The 21,448-nt window shown below is 42.0% G+C and overlaps 1 protein-coding gene across 11 annotated transcripts in view; it reads left to right on the plus strand.

Moving 5' to 3' along the window:
- Nucleotides 1–21,448, plus strand: part of STOX2 (storkhead box 2) — a 205,978-nt gene that overhangs the window by 172,268 nt on the left and 12,262 nt on the right. For 9 of the 11 annotated variants that reach the window (XM_059909553.1, XM_059909554.1, XM_059909555.1 and 6 more), the window contains one exon: nt 13,385–13,537. In XM_059909553.1, the coding sequence (XP_059765536.1) occupies nt 13,385–13,537 (153 nt within the window). Of the gene's footprint in view, nt 1–253; nt 404–752; nt 1,070–1,174; nt 1,295–13,384; nt 13,538–21,448 lie in introns of those variants that run through there. The other 2 variants (XM_059909557.1, XM_059909558.1) reach the window with 2 other exon arrangements.

Here is a 21,448-nt window from a genome sequence, read left to right on the forward strand (position 1 = left end):
AAAGAAACCCTATGCATCGTCCCACCCCCCTCCCCGCCGTGGTTTCCGTGGTGTTGGGCGCTCAGGGGCACCTCACGGGGAGAACGAGCTCTTGACATAGTGACCTCATTCCCCATGCCGCCCTTCTCCTGGCAGAAGCTGTGCTGGCTCCTAGGCTGTCTCTGCTGCAAGGCGCCCGGCGCTGCGTTGGGAATGATGCGACCCAGGCTTGCAAGGACTTGCCCGGCAACTGGAATTTATGACAAATAGCTCGCTGCAGCTAAACTTTGATCCAGGGTACAGTCGAACCGCCTTTTACACACAGGAGGGAGACACGTCCTTCTCTGCAATGAAAAGCCAGCCTTAAAAAAAAAAGAAAGAAAAAACAAAAGAGCACATGTGTCAGGTTTATAATTATGAACTGGTGAGTATATGATGCCGGATCATTGTTAATGTGTGTGTGTCTTTTCTCCAAGCATCTGGAGGTATTTGCCCTTTTTCCCTGTTTTCATGATGAAAAGATCTGAGTTGGTGCTCAATGCATGGGAGGGGGCCTGGGCTCCTTGGAGAGGAGGATGTGCCCCTGGTAGCCCGGGGCCTGGGGTGCATTCCCAGCCCAGAGTCTCCGCATTGCACAGACAAAGGAGCCCGTACCGACAACCAGAGGCTGTAGCTTTTCTTGGAGTGATGACTCATTTCAGCTCACAAAGGATTCTGGGCAGGGTAATGAGAAGTCAGGTTGGCTGATCCGTCCCTATGACTTCACTTTGCAGAGAACAAGGCAGAAGAGGAGTGACACTGCAGATTCCCAAGGCACTGCAGTGGGATATTGGCTCAGGACCAGTGGCCATGATAGATGGGACTAGGCATGGGACGGGATGCCAGCTGTTCCAGGCAAAAAGGAGGAAAGAATGGGAAAGAGGATTTTTTCCCTCTAAAGTCATTACCAGCAAAGTCCATTCATAAAGCTTTTTAAAGGTGCTTTTTGCCAGCTTTTGAGCTGAACTTGTATCAGTATCTCCAGCCCTGAATTGTCAGAAGAGCTGAGAGTTCTGGGACTCATTTCTTTTCTCCAAGTAGACGTACCAAGGTAAAGTACCAGATTCCTGTTGGGTGCGACGTGCCCTCAGTAGCCAATCTGAAATGCTCATTTAGGATATTATGACTTGAAAGTTTACTCTTTTTCTTATTCCAGATTCTAGGACGTCCGTTTCTGTTACTGGCTCTTTCTTGTGCCTGAATACTACCCCCTAGCGTGCACCAGGCTTTAGCGCCAAAGCTACCTGGGGGATGGAGCCAGTCCAGAAAGGGTCAGGTAGGTCTCCCCTGCTTTTCTTTCAAGAGTTGTTGTGTGCAAAGAAATATGGTAAAATGTATCCATATTGTGTATGGATATGGATACAAATGTATGGTAATCAACCCCCTCAGTAAGGGTGCCCTGTCCTCTGAAACATGGTCTTGCTGTGATAATCCCTCAATCTTAGGCAGTAGAAGTGCTTCATGGAGGTGCCCACCAGATGCAACCTCGCCAGCATGATTCATGTCACAGCCTCACATCAGAAACTAGAGTCAGCTGTAGGAGGTGCAAATAGGAAATAATTAAACTGCTCCAGATTTCCATCAGCTGTAATATCTCTTTCACTCCTCTGATGGAGGCATTCAGTAAATATTATTTGAAATTTTTTCTTCTCAATATAGTCCCTAAATTTGTGTGTTATTTGGCCTGTTAACCTACATGCAATGCACTAAAATCCAAGAAAGCCTGCTTTATATGCTCAGGGACTGCTTCCAACATCAGACAGAGGTTGCTATTAACTGCTGAGGGAAGTAAGCATATTTCATCATAGTCCGTTGTAGGATCCAGATGATTACAGAGCTGTTTTCTTACAACATCCATGGGCTTTTCACACAAAAGCTTTTTTTTTTTCTTTTTAAATAGTGAGGTGGTAAAATTTGGTTCTTAAATGTACATTACATGCTACGTTTCCAAAGTGAAACTTGGCAAATCTGAAAGCATGGTTTTACGACTTCATCAAATTTATGGTTTTAGCGCTTTCCATTAAAAAAATATTTCTGAGAATGTTAAATGCATTTGTAATAATAATTAGAACATTTTAGAATAATGCAAACCGTACGTTGGACAGGCCCCTCAAACATCTCTTTTCTCTTTGCTCTCATATCCACCCCCGTAGCTCACCCTTTCACCAAAGGAAAGAATGCTTGTTTCCTTTCTTTGTGCCTAGTACTTGACATTTTCAAAGCAAAGTTGAGGATGTTGAGTCAGTTTCAAAGGATGTTTGATCACATCATACCATGTTGAGAATATAATGTCCCCACACCCATCAGTTCTACTCATCCTTAAATACCTTATTCAAAATCTCCCTCCCACAGAAGGGCTTTCTCTGATACTCCAGCAGGAGGTCATTTCTTAGTCCTGTTATAGAATTAACTCCTCTAGATAGACAGACAGATAGATATAATTAGACCAAATTCCTATTATAGGAATTATAGGAGTTAATTTGCTAGCCATTCAAGTATTTTCTTCTTACATCTCTTCTAAGGACATTTTAAACAGTAATTTGAACATATTATAATTGCTTATATTTCTACACATTTATGTCATGTTTCCCCACCTAAATTATAAGCTCACTGAAGGCAAGGATCAAGATTTGTGCCTTTCTCTACAATTCCCATCTCCTAGCAGTTCTCTACACATGGAAAGCACTCAACAAATAGTTGATTAGGAAGAAAGGCAGTGCAAAAAGCATTAATTTGTCACAGAGGGTGCGAATGATCTATTTGTTCATTTAAATAGTCTTCCTCGGGTAGACTAATGCTGGGGTAGACCTCAAGAGTTAAGTATGTAACTCTAGAAATGATGATTGTTCTTACCTTGAGATATGATTACAGATAGTGCCTTACACTGCTTGTAAAGGATTGTTGTTGTTAAGAACAGATGTGAAGGTGAGTCCCTTAAATATGGACACTGATTATGGTTTATTTGAATAGGAAGAATAATATTATTGGACAAGCCATCCTTAAGTAAGGAGTATGCTAAATTCTGAAGTTTTGTGTGAAAGTCACTCTTGTGAATCCTACAGGATGTTTTCCTTAGAAGAGATAACCATAATGACTTTTTGCCTCCCAGGTTGCATCAGAAATTATTTAGCTCCTAGCATCACTGATCTTTAGCACTAAGAGCATTATACTTAGGTGCTGAGTTTCCTTTCCCTTTCCCAGGTAAAGTATTGGCCCAGACAAAATCTTAAAATAGGCCAACTTTATATACTTGTGACTCTCTATCCAAACAATTTCCCATCTTCTGTTGTTCTTCTCTCTCCAAAGTCCCTACGTAATGCATGTTTCCCATTCCCTTCCAGCCCAATAATACATCCCAAATGCTGTATGTTTATAAATATATCTTTTAACTTTTCTGCCTCCCAGGCAAAATATTCCATTCACTCAGTGCCCATGCTCACAGATAAGAATCAAGAGGTGAGCAATCTGATTGAACTAATTCATACTAGTGTGAGATAGACCACTACCCTCCTAGCCTTTCCACGCCTTAGATGATTTTTTAAAGGCTTTTTTTTTAAAGATCAAATGATTTTCCTCTTAGTAGAAATTCAAACACTGTAAAAGAGTAAGTTGAATAAATTTAGATAGGCTTGGGGACAATAATTTTAATACTAACTACTTATTAAATATCTATTAGGTGTCAGGGACCATGTCAGCACTTAATCCCCTCAATAACTCTACAAGGTGAACATCACTGTGTACACCTTACAAAAGAAGACAGTGAGACTCAAAAAATGAATTAATTTGCTCCAAATCACACAGCTAATGCGGAGCAGAACTGGGCTCTGAACTTAAAGTTTTGGCTTACAAAGTCCACGGCCTCTACCACTGTCTGGTAATGCCAGACTTTGGCGAGAAAAGTTACTTCCGGTACAGTGAGTTGGGAGTTTTTTCTGTGTGTGTGTCTGTCTGGCCTTTTGTACTCTTTCATCCCTGGGTACTTGTCTATAGTTCTGTCAATGACAGCTTGAAAGGGTGGTAGGTGTTCCTTCATTGGGGATTTGGTGGCAGTCATTCTGTACGATTTGGTTGTAATTTGGGAACTATCAACGTATATATTTGAACTGTATTTAATTAGGCCTTCTGGTTCTATTACAACTGTATTTTACAGAAATTGGTTACAGTGTAGTTGGGACCTAAACAGATGAAGCAAAGAAAACAAAGGTTAAGAATCAGCTGTGGTGAGTCTAACTTAAGAGTGGAAGAGAGTGACCCTGGACATTTTACACTGATTTATGGAACTATAGTTGAGAAATATCATCAAAAGAATTTGGAGCATCTGATATGTCTCTGGTGTTAGGCTAGGTTCTGATACAGAATGGAGAAGGAAGAGAAGTATGTGATAGCTTAAAATAGGGCTTTAGATTCTGTCCTACGTGATGAGCTTATAATGAAGAAAAAGAAGACGCTCTGTTGCACAGGACTCTTGTTAGCCAATGCCTTACAGAATTGCATGACATCTGAGAGCTCTTATTACCTGTTGTCATCTAGGACTGGTATTTCATCATGATTTTATCGCTGGTGGTAAATGGCCTTCACTTAGCCCTGGATGAGGGACTAGGGAGCAAGGAGGCTGCTGTTGATGGGAAACATCTCGGCGGTTAGCAGGGTCTTACCTTGCCTCGTCTATATGTGTAGTACCTATTTACTCAACAACATTTGAGTGCCCGATGTGTGAATGTTTTATTCCATAGTGCCTAACATACACCCCACTCGGGTTATAATGTGCAGACTTCTTAGCAAAGGTTTGAATTATGGAAACGGATAATTGGCCCGATGGCTCATATTTTCATTGTGACTTTTCAGCTACAAATCTATTGCAGCAGTGGAACGGTCCAGAAGTGTTCGATGTCTATGATTAGAGAGATGTCTGTTATCATCCTTGGTGATGGTGAAGACAGCTCCTAACCTACGGAGTTCTCACTTCTCCCTATCCATTGATTGCCTTCTCTATCTGATTCTCCACCCTTTGTGACTTGCATCTCTGCTTATCCTATGACAGTGTTTCATCAGTAGTCAAATCTCAGTAGCAAGAGTAGTAGCTAATATGACTAATGAAAGCTTGTAGCCTGGGGAAGATAATGGGTTTCTTCTGTAAACCAATGAACCAGTTGATTTGTCATTACACCTAGTGCATCTCTGCATTAGACAGGCTGCTAAGCAGATTCACGTGATACGGTGGACGTTAACCCGTGTGTGTGTGTGTGTGTGTGTGTGTGTATCTGCCATCTGCCACCATGACCACTCTTATTTAACTCTCATTAGAAGTTTCTTAGTAAGTCATAGCTAATAGACACCATTAACTGTAGTATTATTAATGAAAGCCTCTTATTTACATTTTCTTTTGAATTAAAACAATTTATCTAAATAATAAGCTTAGGACTTAGACCTTCTTTAAGAGAACTCCATCAAGTGTTGAAATAAAGCACCGGGGAGCTTTAGAAAAGCTGTTAGAGAGTTTCTAAATTTTCCAAAAAATTTTTTGATTGTCAACTTTACTGCCATCGACAATTGCAATGAAGACTCAGCCTTAAATTTCTGAGATCAGTGGCATTTAAGCCAGACATACAGTAAACTGGTAAAAATGCCTTTTTCAATGCCGGGTGCCTTTTAAATATCAGACACAAACATTTGAAAGTCAAGTATAATAATTTGGTTTCAAGGGAAAGCTGCTTAAAATGAAGCAGCCTGTGAGTTGATGGGGCTCATGTGTTCTGCCCTCCTGTAAGGGTATTTCAGTCTGCAAGAGGGTGTATAGGAAGGGGATGTGTGTTTTTTTAGAACAGCTTTTTTAAAAAGAACTGTCTGTTAAAAGAACCAAAAACAACACCTATACATAAAATCGGGGTTAATAAATTGAACTAAATTGTAAAACACAAGATTCGTCTGATGTTCTGCCTCCGAGAAACTGTTCACTTAACCTCAGAGAGCTTATGATTTCCCCAGGCCCAAGGGTATTGAAGATAAAACTTGGCACATTCGTCGTTCTATGAATACTTTGTTGAAAGGAATAGACCTGTATTATCACTGTGCCCACTGTACATTTTACAGGCATGTTTGACCATTTTTATGAGTCACGGTATATACTGCATGTGGTAGTTTTACTGGCATCTATAATTTTAACTTTAGTGTTAATTTTGGCAGTTCAGAGAACAAAAACAAGCACACTTTGGTCCTGAGTTACTTTGAGTTAGAAAAGAGTAAATTATGAAGCCTTTATTACAAGGGAAAAAATTAATAGCCAATCTATTTTGCTATCCTTTTTAAAATTACAGCCTACTTTTTCCGGTTGGATGAGCATTAAGCTAGTTTTCTCCAGCAAGACGGAAATAGAGGTAGACAGCAGTACTATATTATGCTTTTATGCCAGAATTCTGCTGCATTGATATAGAATCAAAGAATTTGAGAGTCTGAAGCAATCTTTGAAATTATGTCATCCAAACCCTCATCTACAGTGCTCGCTTCGGCAGCACATATACAAACCCTCATCTACAGACACAGAGTGGTAATTATATTTTGTTATAAGAGACTGGGCACTTATCAAACGATCTCTTGAATGCCTTTTTACATTGGCAGTTTCCCAATGATAAATTAGTACAGTTTCAGAACTACATTTGTAAGTAGGTTGCTTTGGTTCATGAACTTTGTTAGGGTCAAAGGTAACTCTTCAATCCAGAATACAGAGTGAATTGACATTTACGATGGAAAACAGTATGTAAAAATAAAGAGCAAAACAGGATGATTCAAACGGAATGCTGGTACTTGGGAAAAAAAGATTATTTAAAGAAGGCTAAGATAGAAGATGAACTCTGGGGAACTTTCAAGGTTGCATTATAGTTTATTGTGATGTGATCCACCTGGAAAAATTACAGCTTTCCTTTTCGTATTTGATGGGTATGAAGATGGATACTTTAAGATGAAAGGAAATAGATTTATGTTTGTCTTTCTGGTAGGTGTCTTTTGGAAAGCTATGGGTATCATCTGGGAAGGGGTGAACGTAGGTTGTCATGGAAGTCACATCTTCTTAGTTGTGTCCCTCCCCTGCCCCGCCCTGCATGCATATGCAAAGGTTGGGGAGCACAGAGAATCTAAATTAGTGACTGGGGAAAATGGCATTCATAGAGGACTGAGCTTTATTATAGTTCTTACTTTTTTTTTTCCTACAAAAAGAACCAAGATAGGAACAATTTTGGAACTCGAGTGCCCAGAGGTTTGGGGTATCTAAGAGGCACTCAAATAAATTTCTTGAAAGGATGAATTATGTGAGAGAGAATTTTTTGAAAGAATTCCAACTAAAGTAACTGGCCAGAAGTTGGAAGGGAGAGTAGATAGAGGGGGTTAAATAGTAAAAATGCATGGGCATGATAAAGATATTTCTGAGGTGGAAGTCACCATCTGTAGAAGATAAAAGACAGAGGAAGTCGGCACATGCATGATATCTGCTTCTTGTCCCAGACCCTCCTTCTCAGTTGCCTGGCGGTGGTAATAGTCACCAGTTTGTTCCCCACAGTTGCACAAGAGTGATTTTCTAACACAAACGTGTCATGTAATTCCCCTGTATAAACATACACAGGGTTCCCATCAGCATAAAGGGTAAGAGCTCAGCCTTCTGGTCTACCAGGAGACTACATTTCTCTCCATCTTACCCCCAGCCTGCTCCAGCTGTGCCAGAATAGGCCCTCAGCATCCCCAGCTCAGCACGCTGCGCCGTGCCCTGCACACGCTCACTCCCGCCTCTGGTACAGCGGCTGCATCCTTCACTTGTTGGTTCCTTAAGTAGGTCTGATATGAGATCCAAAGAAAATCATTGTAAACTTGAATAAGATGTTGTGTTGTGTTGATCGATACCTATAATTCCTTTTATATAGATCTTAAATGCATGTCTTAACCCTCACTCAATGTATAATTATTTTTCTGTGGTAACTGCTATGTTTTGGGCAAAATTAATAGGGAGAGTCTTAGAAATTTCATGGTTAAATATATTTGGTCTCATTAAATTCTGTGTTTGTTTTGCAATTATTTAGCAACATATATGAATAAAATCACAACTCTTTGAATACCCTGAGCAATTCCTTGGATTCTGATGTTGTAAATGGATATTCATTCATTCAGCAAACAAGTACTGGGTGTCTGGTATGAGCTCTGCATTATTCTAGGCACTGAGAATGTAGGAATGTGGGGTTCACGTTTCCTTCTGTCATGGAGCTTCTATTCTAGTGGGTGAGACAGACGGTATACCAGTATACACGTACACACATTCAGAGAGTGAAGACAGTGACTTGGAAGGACCCTGGTACCAATTCCAGTAGGGGGGGCTCCCCACTCCACCAGCAATTCTCTGACACCAGCTGGGTGTCCTACAATTCATCCCAATTCCAACACCATCTACCTGGAAAGCATCAGATCCCATGGGTTAAGGGCTCAGTCCACAGGAGTGCCCTCACCCCACCCCGCCCCTGACCACAGATGCCACTCGCAAGCCCAGATTGTCACCTGTGTTCTGAAAGACTGGTGATAGATTGGAGGCTCCCACCACCCCTCCTTGGGTTCAGTTACTTTGCTAGAGCGGCTTACGGGGAGAAACACTTTACTTACTAGTGTGCCAGTGTATTATAAAAGAATACAAGTCAGGAAGAGCCAGGTGGAAGAGATGCATAGGGCAAGGAATAGGGAGAGGGCACGGAGCTTCCATGCCCTCCCAAGGTGCACCGCCCTCCCCAATCTCCACGTATTCAGCAACCTTGGAAGCTCTCTGAACCCCATCCTTTGGGTTTTTATGGAGGCTTCATTACATAAGCATGCTTGGTTAAATCATGGGCCATTGAAGATTGATTCAACCTCCAGCCACTCTCCTCTCCCCGGCGGAAGTCAGGGGGCGGGGCTGAAGGTTCCAACCCTGTAACCACGTGGTTGGTTCTCCTGGCTATGAGTCCCCATCCTTAGGTGCGGGTCCAAAAGTCACCTCACTGATGTAACAAAGATACCTTGATCTCTCTCACCACTTAGGAAATTCCAAGGGTTTTAGGAGCTCTGTGCCAGACATGGGGATGAAGACCAAACATATATTTCTTATTATAAACCATCGTATCCAGTAACATGAGAGAGAGTGCGCTGTGGTTTTAGGACAGCATTAGACCGGGTGCCTGGGCAGGGCTTCCCGACGAGGCCCTGTTTAAATGGAGGCCCAGAAGAGGAGAAGCAGCCCGTCCTGCAGAGATCTGCGTGAGGAACATCCCAGGCAGGGGCTCAACAAAGGCAAAGGCTCTGAGTGGGGAAAAAGCTTGGTGAGTGCAAAGAACAGAGGAGGTTGCGAGCATGTTGTAGGGAGGAGCGGGCGAGGGGTCGGGGGATGGTCCCGGAGGTGGGCGGACAGGCTCAGGCCAGCGCAGACCTGGCAAGGTGTTCCGATCTCCCAGGCGCAGTCGGCAGTCACTGTAGGATTTCATGCAGGGAAGCGGCGTGTTTTATGCTTTTCTAAGAAGACTGCTCTGTGGAGAAGGGAGTGTTGGGTAGGAGAGAGGGCTGGGAGGCATCAAGCCATTGTCATGGGCCAGGTGAGGGGGGACAGTGGCCTGGGGTAGGGGTCACGTGGCAGATGGAGTGGAGGCAAGAGACCCAGGAAGCATGAGGGTGTGGAGGAGACAGGATGGCCGGTGGGGTGGAACGGGAGCGAGAAGTGATTTATCTTAGTGCAGTATAAAAACGAGAGGACGTGGAGATGGTCACTTAGAGCATCCGAATTCCGTTTGGTTCTCTCTCCTGAGTTAAATGTTATTCCACATATTCAGTATTATAGTGAAACTGAGGTTTTTCAATACCAATGCGTTTCAGAGACACTTAAAGCTTACTTGCCTCTTACAGTTGGCTGCAATGACTGAAAACAAATTAACTTAGAAGATCACTAAACGTTTGATATTTGTTAGTTAAACTAAACAAAGAATTTCAGCTAAAAGCAAAAGGACAAGCATGCCCTCAACTCGTTAATTTTGCTAATAGTCTTTCCTTTTTTCAGAAAGCTCAAGTTCCCTATAACCTATACAAAATTAGAAAATAGACCTGCATTATTTTTAAAAATCCTATGTAGTATTTTTGTATCTTTAGTCTTCTGAGAAGTCCATAAATATGATAGGCAAATTCTAGAAGGTGTTACCCTCCCAAATGATGCACAGGTCCAAAGGTACTGGCACATGCTTTGATCTCCCCCCCCGCACCGCCCTTGTTAGCTGACCCCATTGTCTTTTTCATCTGACTTATAAAATTATTCCAGGGACTTCCCTGGAGGTCCAGTGGTTAAGATGCCGTTCTTCCCAGCCGCATAGCACAGGGAGATCAGCTCGTTGCTTTGTGACCACCTAGAGGGGTGGGATAGGGAGGGTGGGAGGGAGGGAGACGCAAGAGGGAGGAGATATGGGAATATATGTATATGTGTAGCTGATTCACTTTGTTATACAGCAGAAACTAACACATCATTGTAAAGCAATTATACTCCAATAAAGACGTTAAAAAAAAAAAATGCTGTGCTTCCACTGCAGGGGGCATGGGTTCCATCCCTGGTCGGGGAACTAAGATCCCACATGCCGCATGGCATGGCCAAAAAATTCCGGGTGACTTTGAAGTCCATGTAACCAACCTAGCAATTCTTAAGAAACCTGCCTCACTGCGGCTCATCATCTCCTGCAGAAGGTGGAGGGACAGAGAAGGATCCACAGGAGAGATCTTTAGAGCGGCTATGGCTGAGCCACGCGGCCACCATGGGGAGGGGAGATTTGAACATGAGTAGCTCCAAACACACCCCTCTACTGCATCTTACCACCACCATTAGTTCATCCTTTACACAGAAGCCTTTAGAATATGGTTGTGTTTGAATGAAGGGTACAACAGTTTTTCAAAGATTTAAATACACTCTTCTAGGCAGTAGCAAGCTTGCCTACTGAGATGGTCACAATCCACATAATTCTGTCATTTTTGAGTCACCAACATGAACTGAGCTTCACCAGCCAGTGAGTGAAACTCACATCCTCAGCAGCAGCCCAAAATTCCGTGTTGCAGCTTCTGCCCTCTGCTACCCCAACAAATATTTGCAAGCATCTCTCAGAGGTCTATCTCTTTATGAGACTTACATCCCACAGGCCCCGGCAGTCCGTGGGTTCTAAGTTAGGTCAGTTCCTGGTTTCTGCTGTTCTGGATTTGTGTATTTCCCCCCTCTCTCTGGCTGTTGAGGAAGTGTCTCCCTCTTGTCATACCCATCGTACGGAGAAGGGAGCCACAGCAGAGCTGATTGGAGCCCCGAGGGATGCAGGAAAGAGGGGAGCGTTGGACTGAGCTGGTCTTGGGGCTGAGGGGGGTCAGGCTTCAACCTTTGACACTGGGGTCCTGCGGCCCCGTCTGGTGCACCTGTTAGACTTCCCCCCTCACCTGTCGGTTTTCATTCCCAGGTGCTGTTGCCTGGTTTTATCCATCAAGCCATTTCCCATCCATTCCATCAAAGCAGGGTTCACATTCTTTCCCAAAGGGCCTCAGGATTCCCCCATCAGACTAGGAGTTGTGGCTGGAGGCAGCAGGCTGGTCCGCCCCAGGGCACCCAGACACCTGCCTGGAGGGTGTTGCTTAATGCCACAGGTCGGCCCAAGTCCGGTTCTGGTTAGTCACGGTGATTTATAACAAGAGTGAAATCACACTTGGAAACAAGAGGAGAGATTATGTAAATCCATGTGGGAAAGAAGCTTAGAAGCTCACAGATTTTCTACTCTGCTGATGGTTTCACCCCCTTCCTGAATGGCCTTTCTCAAGTGAAACCTTACAGAACCCCAAGGAGGAAACAGGTAGCACCCAGATGTCAGGAGCAGATTTCCCTGCCCTCCCACCCCTCTCTCTGCTGGGGGCACCCCTCCCTGCCCCCGGAAGCCTCTCTGGGGAATGCTAGGGATCCTTCCTTGGAACGTGACTTGAAAATCACCACACCGTGACGCCAAGATCGCAGAAAGGAAGGCAGTTATGTGCATTGAATGTTGCCATCCGTCTCCCCAAGAGCCATGTCTGCCCCTGGCTTCTGGGTCTGCAGCCTCCCCCCACCCGCATTGGCTCTTTCAGATGCAAACGTTTGCAGGATGCCAGAGCCCCTCCTGGGTGGTAAGATCGTCCTCCACGTGGCCACCGGAGCCCTCTTCTTGAAACTCATATCTGACCTTGTCATTCCTTAAATTCCTTCTCTGGCGCACCATCCTTCATAGAATGAAGGCCTTGGGCACTCAGCTCTTTGCTAATAATAGTCGCTATATACCTGCCCCCCTTCTCTGCTGCTCCCCAGAAAATACCCCTGTGCCCCACAGCCACCCGGCACACTCCCACTTCCGCACCGGATTCAGGCTGCACGACCCTGGTAAAACCTCCTCTCACTTCCTGGTTCTAAGCTCCATCCTCACCTCCAGGTGGTGTACATCACTCTACCCGCTCTGCCCCAGAGTTTATTTTTCAGCCTTCTCTGGTGCATGATGAACGTTAGTCTGTCTCCTCCGCTTAAATGGAAACTCCTTGAGGGCAGAGATGTTGGTGGGAGGGGGCTTATTCACTTTGCCAAGTGACTCCCAAGCCCCCAGCAGATGCCTGGGGCAAAGGGCACCCAGCGTTTGAATGAATGAATCCTCAAGTTCCCACAAGTATATTTGTCGAGATATGAATGACAGTTATTAAACAAATCAGCTCCGAGTTAATAAAAGCAGAGATCATTTGAAGAGGCTCCGTTGTTGCAAGCCTTTCAGTAGCAAGTCTATTTAAACGAGATCTCAGGGGTTTGTTTTTTTTTTTTTTTTTTTTTTTTTTTATTTGGCTGTGTTGGGTCTTCGTTTCTGTGCGAGGGCTTTCTCTAGTTGCGGCGAGCGGGGGCCACTCTTCATCGCGGTGCGCGGGCCTCTCACTATCGCGGCCTCTCTTGCTGCGGAGCACAGGCTCCAGACGCGCAGGCTCAGTAGTTGTGGCTCACGGGCCCAGCTGCTCCGTGGCATGTGGGATCTTCCCAGACCGGGGCTCGAACCCGTGTCCCCTGCATTGGCAGGCAGATTCTCAACCACTGCGCCACCAAGGAAGCCCGAGATCTCAGGTTTTAAACGCAAGTCTTCTTTGTGGAAGCAATTGAAGCTTCCGCCGTTCTGTGCACGTCTTTCCACCTGAGTGGACGTGGCTGTAACGCACCTCAGTGTTGAGGGTTGATTGTATTCATTGCACAAGGAACAGGTGAGAGTCACTGGAGGGGCGCGTGTGTGTGGAGGTGTGTGTGTGACAAGTGGCTGGGTCTTAATGAACCACTTACTTGAAAATTGTCTTTCTACAGGTGATGTGTCACCAATCAGTATGTCTCCCATCAGTCAATCTCAGTTTATCCCACTCGGGGAAATCCTTTGCTTGGCCATCTCCGCAATGAACTCGGCAAGAAAACCTGTCACCCAAGAAGCACTGATGGAGCACCTGACCACCTGTTTCCCAGGTAACAAGAAAAGAATGAGGCACTTCCCAAATGGTTGTGTGCTCTAGCTGCCCTGGGACTTCCTATGGACAGTTCATCCCATGTTTAAGTTCAATAGGAAAAGAAAAATCTTTGACAAAACTGACCAGTAACTTTTCTTAGTTCTGTAATTAAAAACCAAGGCACTAGGGTCACTTCAAAAATAATTTGCCTTCTTCAGCTGTAATAGTTTTTAATTGGCACTGAGGGAAAGAAATTAAATCAGAATCCTTGAAGAATTCTGTGAAAAACTACCACAATTCCATTTAACCTTTACAACACAACCTTCTTAAAGTCCGTGAACATCTTCATTCATGGGACTCGGTCAGAAACAACTGAAAATTTGAGTCCTAAGGGATTCAGCTACAAAGAGAGTAATGTCAAAAATAAACATTATCTTGCATGCTCATGTCACGGCCTGATGAGTTTTAAGAGTATGCTATTTGATAAATTAAACTGACCTTATTTTAAAAGAAAAAAATTAAATGGTTCTTTTTCCTTTTAAAATTTTTTTAATTTTTAAATTTTTTTATTGGAGTATAGTTAATTTACAATGTTGTGTTAGCTTCAAGTGTACAGCAAAGTGATTCTATATATATATATTCTTTTTCAGATTATTTTCCCTTATAGGTTATTATCCTATATTGAGTGTAGTTCCCTGTGCTATACAGCAGGTCACTGTTGTTTACCTATTTTTTATATTGTAGTGTGTACATGTTAATCCCAAACTCATAATTTATCTCTGCCACCACCCCCCCCCCACCGCTGCTATCCCCTTCAGTAACCATAAGTTTGTTTTCTATGTCTTTGAGTCTGTTTCTGTTTTGTAAATAAGTTCATTTGTATCCTTTTTTTCGATTCCACATATAAGTAATATTGATATACATATATCTGTCTTTCTCTGTCTGACTTATTTCAGCTAGTATGATAAACTCTAGGTCCATCCATGTTGCTGCAAATGGCATTATTTCATTCTTTTTAACGGCTGAGTAATATTCTATTGGGGGGAGAAAATACACACACACACACACACACACACACACACACCCCAAATCTTATTTATCCATTCATCTGTTGATGGACACTTAGGTTGTTTTCACATCTTGGCTATTGTAAATGGTGCTGCTGTGGCCACTGGGGTGCATGTATCTTTTCAAGTTAGAATTTTCTCCAGATATATGCCCAGGAGTGGGATTGCAGGATCGTCTTTTTCTCTTAAGTATTATAAAAAGGAGATAATAGCCCAGCCGCTGTATGAATAGTGTCTGACGCCTCCAGCGCTAGAAGATGTTAGGAGTGGTGATAAGCCAAGGAATTCTCATGTCCTGTCTCAAGAGAAGCAGCCCACTACTCAGCTCCAGTGCATTGTATCCGCTCCCCCCAAAAATATAGAACCCTGCCAGAGTTGCCAAATCTTCTAATTTTTTAAGACAATCTGGAAATACAGTTTTATGTGAAATCTATAAATTTCCTTAAATAATGGCAATTTGCATGTATGTGTGTATTTTAACATGTGTATGCTGACGACATACAAGTCGAATAAAACACATTATTGGGCCATCAGTTTGCCAACTTGGCCTGATCTCAACCCATACCTAGCTTGAAACAGAGCTTACGTTAAAAATGAGAGACAAACACTTGACATATTTTTCATTCGACCTAGAAGAGACCTTAAACCTCAGTAAAATGAGCTGTTGGCTGTATTTCTTAGCTTTTGCTACACAAATGCTGGGTAACAGTTACAGAACATCAGTGACGTATGACAATGAACATTTATTTAGCTCGTGGGTCTGTGGGTTCTCCACGAGTCAGCTGGTCCAGGCTGGACCTTGCCAGGTGACTGTTCCACCTGTACTCCGTCCTCTTTGGAGAAGGGGACCTATTCTGCTCGTTGGGGTGGCAGAGACCCAAGAGAGCAAGTCCAGGGGCTCTGGGGCTCTTCAGACCTCTGGTCATGCCACGCCCACTAACATTTCATTGACCAAAGCAAACCTGGCCAAACTCAAAGTCAAGGTGTAGGGAAATGCAGCCCACCCATGGGGAGGTGGCAGAGGGACTACTTTTAAATAGTCACCCACCGTGTTGAGTCTCCCCACTTTTCCTCTTGCCCCAAAGGAACTTTATATTTCTCTCCCAGTGATTTTTTTCCTCCTTTTGGGGTTTTCTAATTATGACTTTTGAACAACATGGGTTAGAACTGTGCAAGTCCATTTATCCATGAATTTTTTTCAGTAAATCTAGTATCTGTATTTTCCTTTCATAGGTCTTTAAATTAACTAAGGGTAAGGAAATGTTTGTGTTCAATTAGAGATCACAATATGTGGAATCAAAACCAGACTATCTCAGCTTCCTGCCCTTGGGTGAGTCATTTATCAATTCCTCTGTTTTTGAGGCAGAGATAGCAGTACCCGGATTTTTGACCACGAGGGGGGGTCGGTGCCCCTAACCCCTGCGTTGTTCGTGTCAACTGTAATATGTTTTGAAATTACATGTACTCTTTAAAAGCTCTGACATGAGTCCACCCCTTCAACCTACTGATTATCTTAAATTTTCTAACATTTTATTATCTCTGAATATTCTTCACTGTCTGTCTTTCTCTGTTAACTTCCAGGCAACTCCTTTTCCGTTCAATAGTAAGATAAGAGAATCCCAGGTGAGACTACTTAAGGGGACAAATGTGTTCATGAACTAATGCTCTTGTGAAGGAAGGCTGTTCTTTTTGGCCTTTTACCTGGGTAGCCTCCTCTGACATCAAACATCCCAGCTGCTTTTAAAATCCCTCTGTTTTTATGTAGGTTCATGAGAGATCCCATAGCTTTTCCAAACTTGGTTACATATCTCCCATTACGGGGCCATAAAATAGAGAACAGAGGGTTTCCCTGGTGGTGCAGTGGTTAAGAATCTGCCTGCCAATGCAGGGGACACGGGTTCGAGTCCTGGTCTGGGAAGATACCACATGCCATGGAGCAAATAAGCCCATGCCCCATGACTACTGAGCCTGCGCTCTAGAGCCCATGAGCCACAACTACTGAAACCTGCAAGCCACAACTACTGAAGCCCACGCGCCTAGAGTCTGTGCTCCACAACAAGAGAAGCCGCCACAATGAGAGGCCCGTGCATCGCAACGAAAAGCAGCCCCCGCTCGCTGCAACTAGAGAAAGCCTGCACACAGCAACGAAGACCCAACGCAGCCAAAAATAAATAAAATAAAATAAATTAATTTTAAAAAAATAGAGAACAGAGAGAACACAGAGCAAGTATGTAATAGGTAATTGTGGGTCACTGCCAGACAGCTGCTAACAGTATCACTAAGTTGGAATATTTTGTAGAGAAATCCATAGAACAACTCTTTGCTTTATGGTAAGTGACCCTAAATCCCAAGGCCTTGCATTCAGATGGACCAAGAGGAGCTAACTTAACCTTTTTCATATGATTTATTGGTCAACCCTAGAAGTTTGCAAGGACACCATACAAACCTGAGTCTAGGGCAGGGCTTGGCAGACTATGGCCTGCAGGCTGTGTGTGGCCCTCCACTTGTTTTTGTAAATAAAGTTTTATTGGAACGTAGCCACACCTGTTTGTTTATATATAGTTTTTGGCTCCTTAGGCTACAGTTACAGAGTTGAATAGTGGCAACTGGGAGATCATATGGCTCATCAAGCCTGAAATAGTTATTACTATCTGGCTCTTTACAGAAAAACTTTGCCAACCACCGGTTTAGGGCAAGGTGGTAATTATTTAAAACTTTGTTCAGCAGTAGCTCTGTATTTTAAACTACTATTTCCCGAAATGAAGTTTTGTTTCTTGCCTGCCTTCCTTCTTTTCTTCTTTTCTTATCTCTCTTCCTCCTTTTTTCTTTTTTTCCTTTGATTTTCTGCTTTTCTTTTGCTATCATTTAAGTTACTTCAGAACAGAACAATTCAGAAAACTTAATACTGTTCAAATATTGTTTGAAAAATGTATTTCAGTGCAATTCTAAAACTTTGGAGGGATTCAAATATCATTTTTTTTGTTTGTTTTTTAAAGGTAACACTATTTACTTTTTATTATTTTACTACTTAAAAATGAAGTTTTGAAGTCTAACTGAATATTATTAAAACATTCAAACTCTTATTTTTAATGCATATGTTATAAATAGAAAGAATAGTCTAGATTTTGACCTCTTCCTGTTTTGGACATCCATATTCTAAAGAAAGTTTTTATTAAAAAGTCTTCTGGTAAAAATGTCTGATATGCTGATACTTAAACCTTTTTATCATCTTTCTATATTGGTTAAATTTTTGAAAACAACTTTTATATACCAGTTCACATTATAGAAATAAGAATATTTTTAAAAGGTTTGAAAAGAATAATTACTGCTTCTCACCTTTCTAAATAGGTCCTCATACTATTATATATGGAATGGATAAACAACAAGGTTCTACTATATGGCACAAGGAACTGTACTCAGTATCCTGTGGTAAACCATAATGGAAAAGAATATAAAAAAGAATGTATATATGTATAACTGAATCACTTTACTGTACAGCAGAAAGCAGCACAGCATTGTAAATCAACTATACTTCAATTAAAAATAAATAAATTTTAAAAATAAATAAATAGGTCCTCATCCATCCAGAGTGATCATTTAAATTGGACTACTACTTGTTAAGTTATTACACCTGGATCTTCCCGGGAGGAAAGCTGACCCTCAGGGGAATAGAATTAGACCTATAAGTCTGCTTATGGGCTTGAAGTTGACTTTCGAGTTCCCTGGAGACTAACATTAGCTATACTGTGTTCTGTCTCCAGTTCATCCCTTTACATCGCTTCCTACTGAATTCCTCTCAGCCAATGTCCTTCACAAACACGAAGAAATCATCTGAAGAAACCCATTAAGTTTTCAGTCTAAAATGCTTACCATACAGAACATGTGCATATGTGCTCTGTTCCAACGATTGTCATATTTGCAAGATTAAAGTGGTATATAAGTCTAAATAACCTCCCATTGGCATGCAGTATATTGAAATATCTGTTTTTGCTTTGAGAGATGTAAAGGTGTAGGAAAGGAGAGAGGTCAGATTCCAGCCCTATTTGAGTGTAAAGCTTACCTTTGCTCTTTACGCTATCGAAATCCAAACTCATGATGAACTTTGGGACTAGAATCTGGAAGTGATGGAATATGCAAACCTTGACAATCTCTATCACAGCCATCCCTTTTTCAGGTGAGCCCTACAGATTTCTAGTGGAATCCTGGGTTTCATAGACAATTGAAGATACCAGTTATTATACTGGGGCTTAATAATAAAATAATAATCATAAATATCAGTGACTTTCAGGTAAAGCTTTGAAAACTCACAGGTAGGGGTATGGAAAATGGATTGGACAGGGAATGTTTCTAGTTTGTTTTTTCAAATTAAACATTATTTGATTGGTACACTTGAAAATCCAAGACATCAAAACTTTAAATGTAAATTCTCTCTGGAAACTCTTTCTTATTCCTTCATTTGGGAACACTCAGAGAGCTTATTCTTACTGGTAAGTAAACATGATTGCATTGTAGTCATGATTCCATATAGTTTTGTGCGTTTTCTAAGATGAGCACTTGGTTGGCCTCCAATCAACAAATTCTATAAAACAGTGAAATTTTTGTTTTATCGTAATAGCTATTTTTATGAATAACTCTTCAGCTTTCCTTTTTTATAGCAGCATAGTAAACCAGTCAATCATGAATTCTTCTAAATGAGCCTTACCATTTTTTGAAAATTTTCTGTGTGACTAGTGCCCCCTGAGGTTGTTCAGCAGAAGCAGAACAGTTAGTAGGGTTACTAGCAGGGGCGTAGAAGCTTCTTTTAAGTTGCTCCTCTTATGTGCAAGCATTTTCTTTATTATGTTGGCTCTCACGAATTGCAGATATATAGCTTGGGTTGTATCACTAATTCAATTGGAACTCATTTTTGTTTTGTACAGAAACAACCTTAAATTTTTTTTAAAAATTTGTTATTTTACCAGCCTTAAAAACCAACATACATTTGCATACATTGCTCAAGAGTAGAACCTTAGACAAAAAGGAAATCATGCAGCTCAAAAATTAAATAATTATATTAAACAATACATCATTCAGAAGCAGTGTTATCTTTTCTGCCTTGATCACAATGGGTGCCCTCTGAAGAGGGTAACAAAAATGGGTATGTAACTTACTCATACATGGACTCTCTCCCCTTGAGAACTGCAGGCCATTTCTAGTGTTTTTGTATTTCACTTTCATAGTTTTGGAAGGATTGGGGGAGCCTAAACTTCTCAGCTTACCCAGCTGTTCTAGGCTGTTACACAATGTTCTTTGAAGGTAATAGGGGTTTCCATGGATCCTGACCCAAAGTTGAGACTACTGATACCTAACATTTATGAGTGCTCACTGTGTCAGGCACTGTTCTTCATACACTAAACTCATTTAAGCTCACAACAACCCTCTGAAGGTAGGTACTATTATTGTCCACATTTTGATGACAGTCAGTAGAGGCTCAGAGAGGTTAAGCAAGTTGCCTAAGGTGATACCAGCTGTAGTAGTTCTCTAAAACAGTCATAACAAAGTACAGGTGGCTTGTCTTACAGTTCTGGATGCTACAAGTCCCAAATCAAAGTATCAGCAGAGTTGGTTGGTTTCTTCTGAGGGCTGTGAGGGGAGAATCTGTCCCAGACTCTCCCCTTGGCTAGTAGTTAGCTGCCTTCTACCAGGGTCTCTTCACATTGTCTTTTCTCTGTGATGTCTCTATGTCCAAATTTCCCCTTGTCATAGTGGCTTAGGGCTCACTCTAATGACCTCATTTTAACTTGATTATCTCTATAAAGACCACATGTCTAAATAAGGTCACATTCTGGGGTACTGGGGTTTAGGACTTAAACATATGAATGGGGCAGAGCGCGCTTTCAGTCTCCACTGAAATTGCCATTTTTGTGGGTCAGACACGGTTGAATATTGCCAGGATGATTCATTCAACCTGACCTATTTCCAAATGACATCATTCAGGTCAGTCTTAGAAATATTACCACCCTTGATTTGCCTGGCACTGAGGAAGGGAGAATACTAAAGAAATAAAGTAAATGAGCTACAGCCTAGAGAATTTATAGTCTCTTAAGAATGTATGTTCTTAATTATCTCAAAGTAGACAATGCTTAAACGTGCACACAAAACCTTTTGAAAAAAATATCAGTCCCTGTACAAAGGAATATCTGTGATTTTTTTCTGGAATTTCTATTCTAGCAAAGACAGCAGTTTGGGACTCAGTGACCAGATAGATGTAGAGCCTCTAAGCTTTCACTGGTGTATTTATTAGAGCTCTCTGGTTATGAATTTGAGAAACCACCTTCATCCTGCTGGCTTATGCCAACAAGGAGGAAGTTCTGCCCTGAATTTCACCAATCACTTTCAAATTTGAAGGTGATGGTTTCAAAATTGGAGAGTACATCCTAAGCAATGGTCAAGTCTAGTTGCCCTTTGATATAATTTATAAAATTATTAAGTAAACTTAATCTTAAAATGAGTGTATGGAGTAACCTCAAGTGTACGTGGTAGCCTCTATGTATTTTAGATTTGTTTTTCAATACCAAGATGGCTATTTCAACCCTGTTTCCCTAGTTGCTTTTATTGAAAAAGTCTTTTTTGTAAATTTATATCATACCGAAAACGTTTTTTCTTCATTTAAAAATATTCTGTCTTTGGGAATTCCCTGGCAGTCCAGTGGTTAGGACTCAGTGCTTCCACTGCAGGGGGCACGGGTTCGATCTCTGGTTGGGGAACTAAGATCCCACATGCCGGGAGGCCAAAAAAAAAATTCTGTCTTCAACGATTCCGTTCAGTAAAGGTTTTTAACAACAGTAGCCACCTACCCCATCTATCATCCATGTCTCTCTTCC

This window comes from Balaenoptera ricei, chromosome 21 (genome assembly GCF_028023285.1).
Source record: "Balaenoptera ricei isolate mBalRic1 chromosome 21, mBalRic1.hap2, whole genome shotgun sequence".
Taxonomy (NCBI): Eukaryota; Metazoa; Chordata; class Mammalia; order Artiodactyla; family Balaenopteridae; genus Balaenoptera; species Balaenoptera ricei.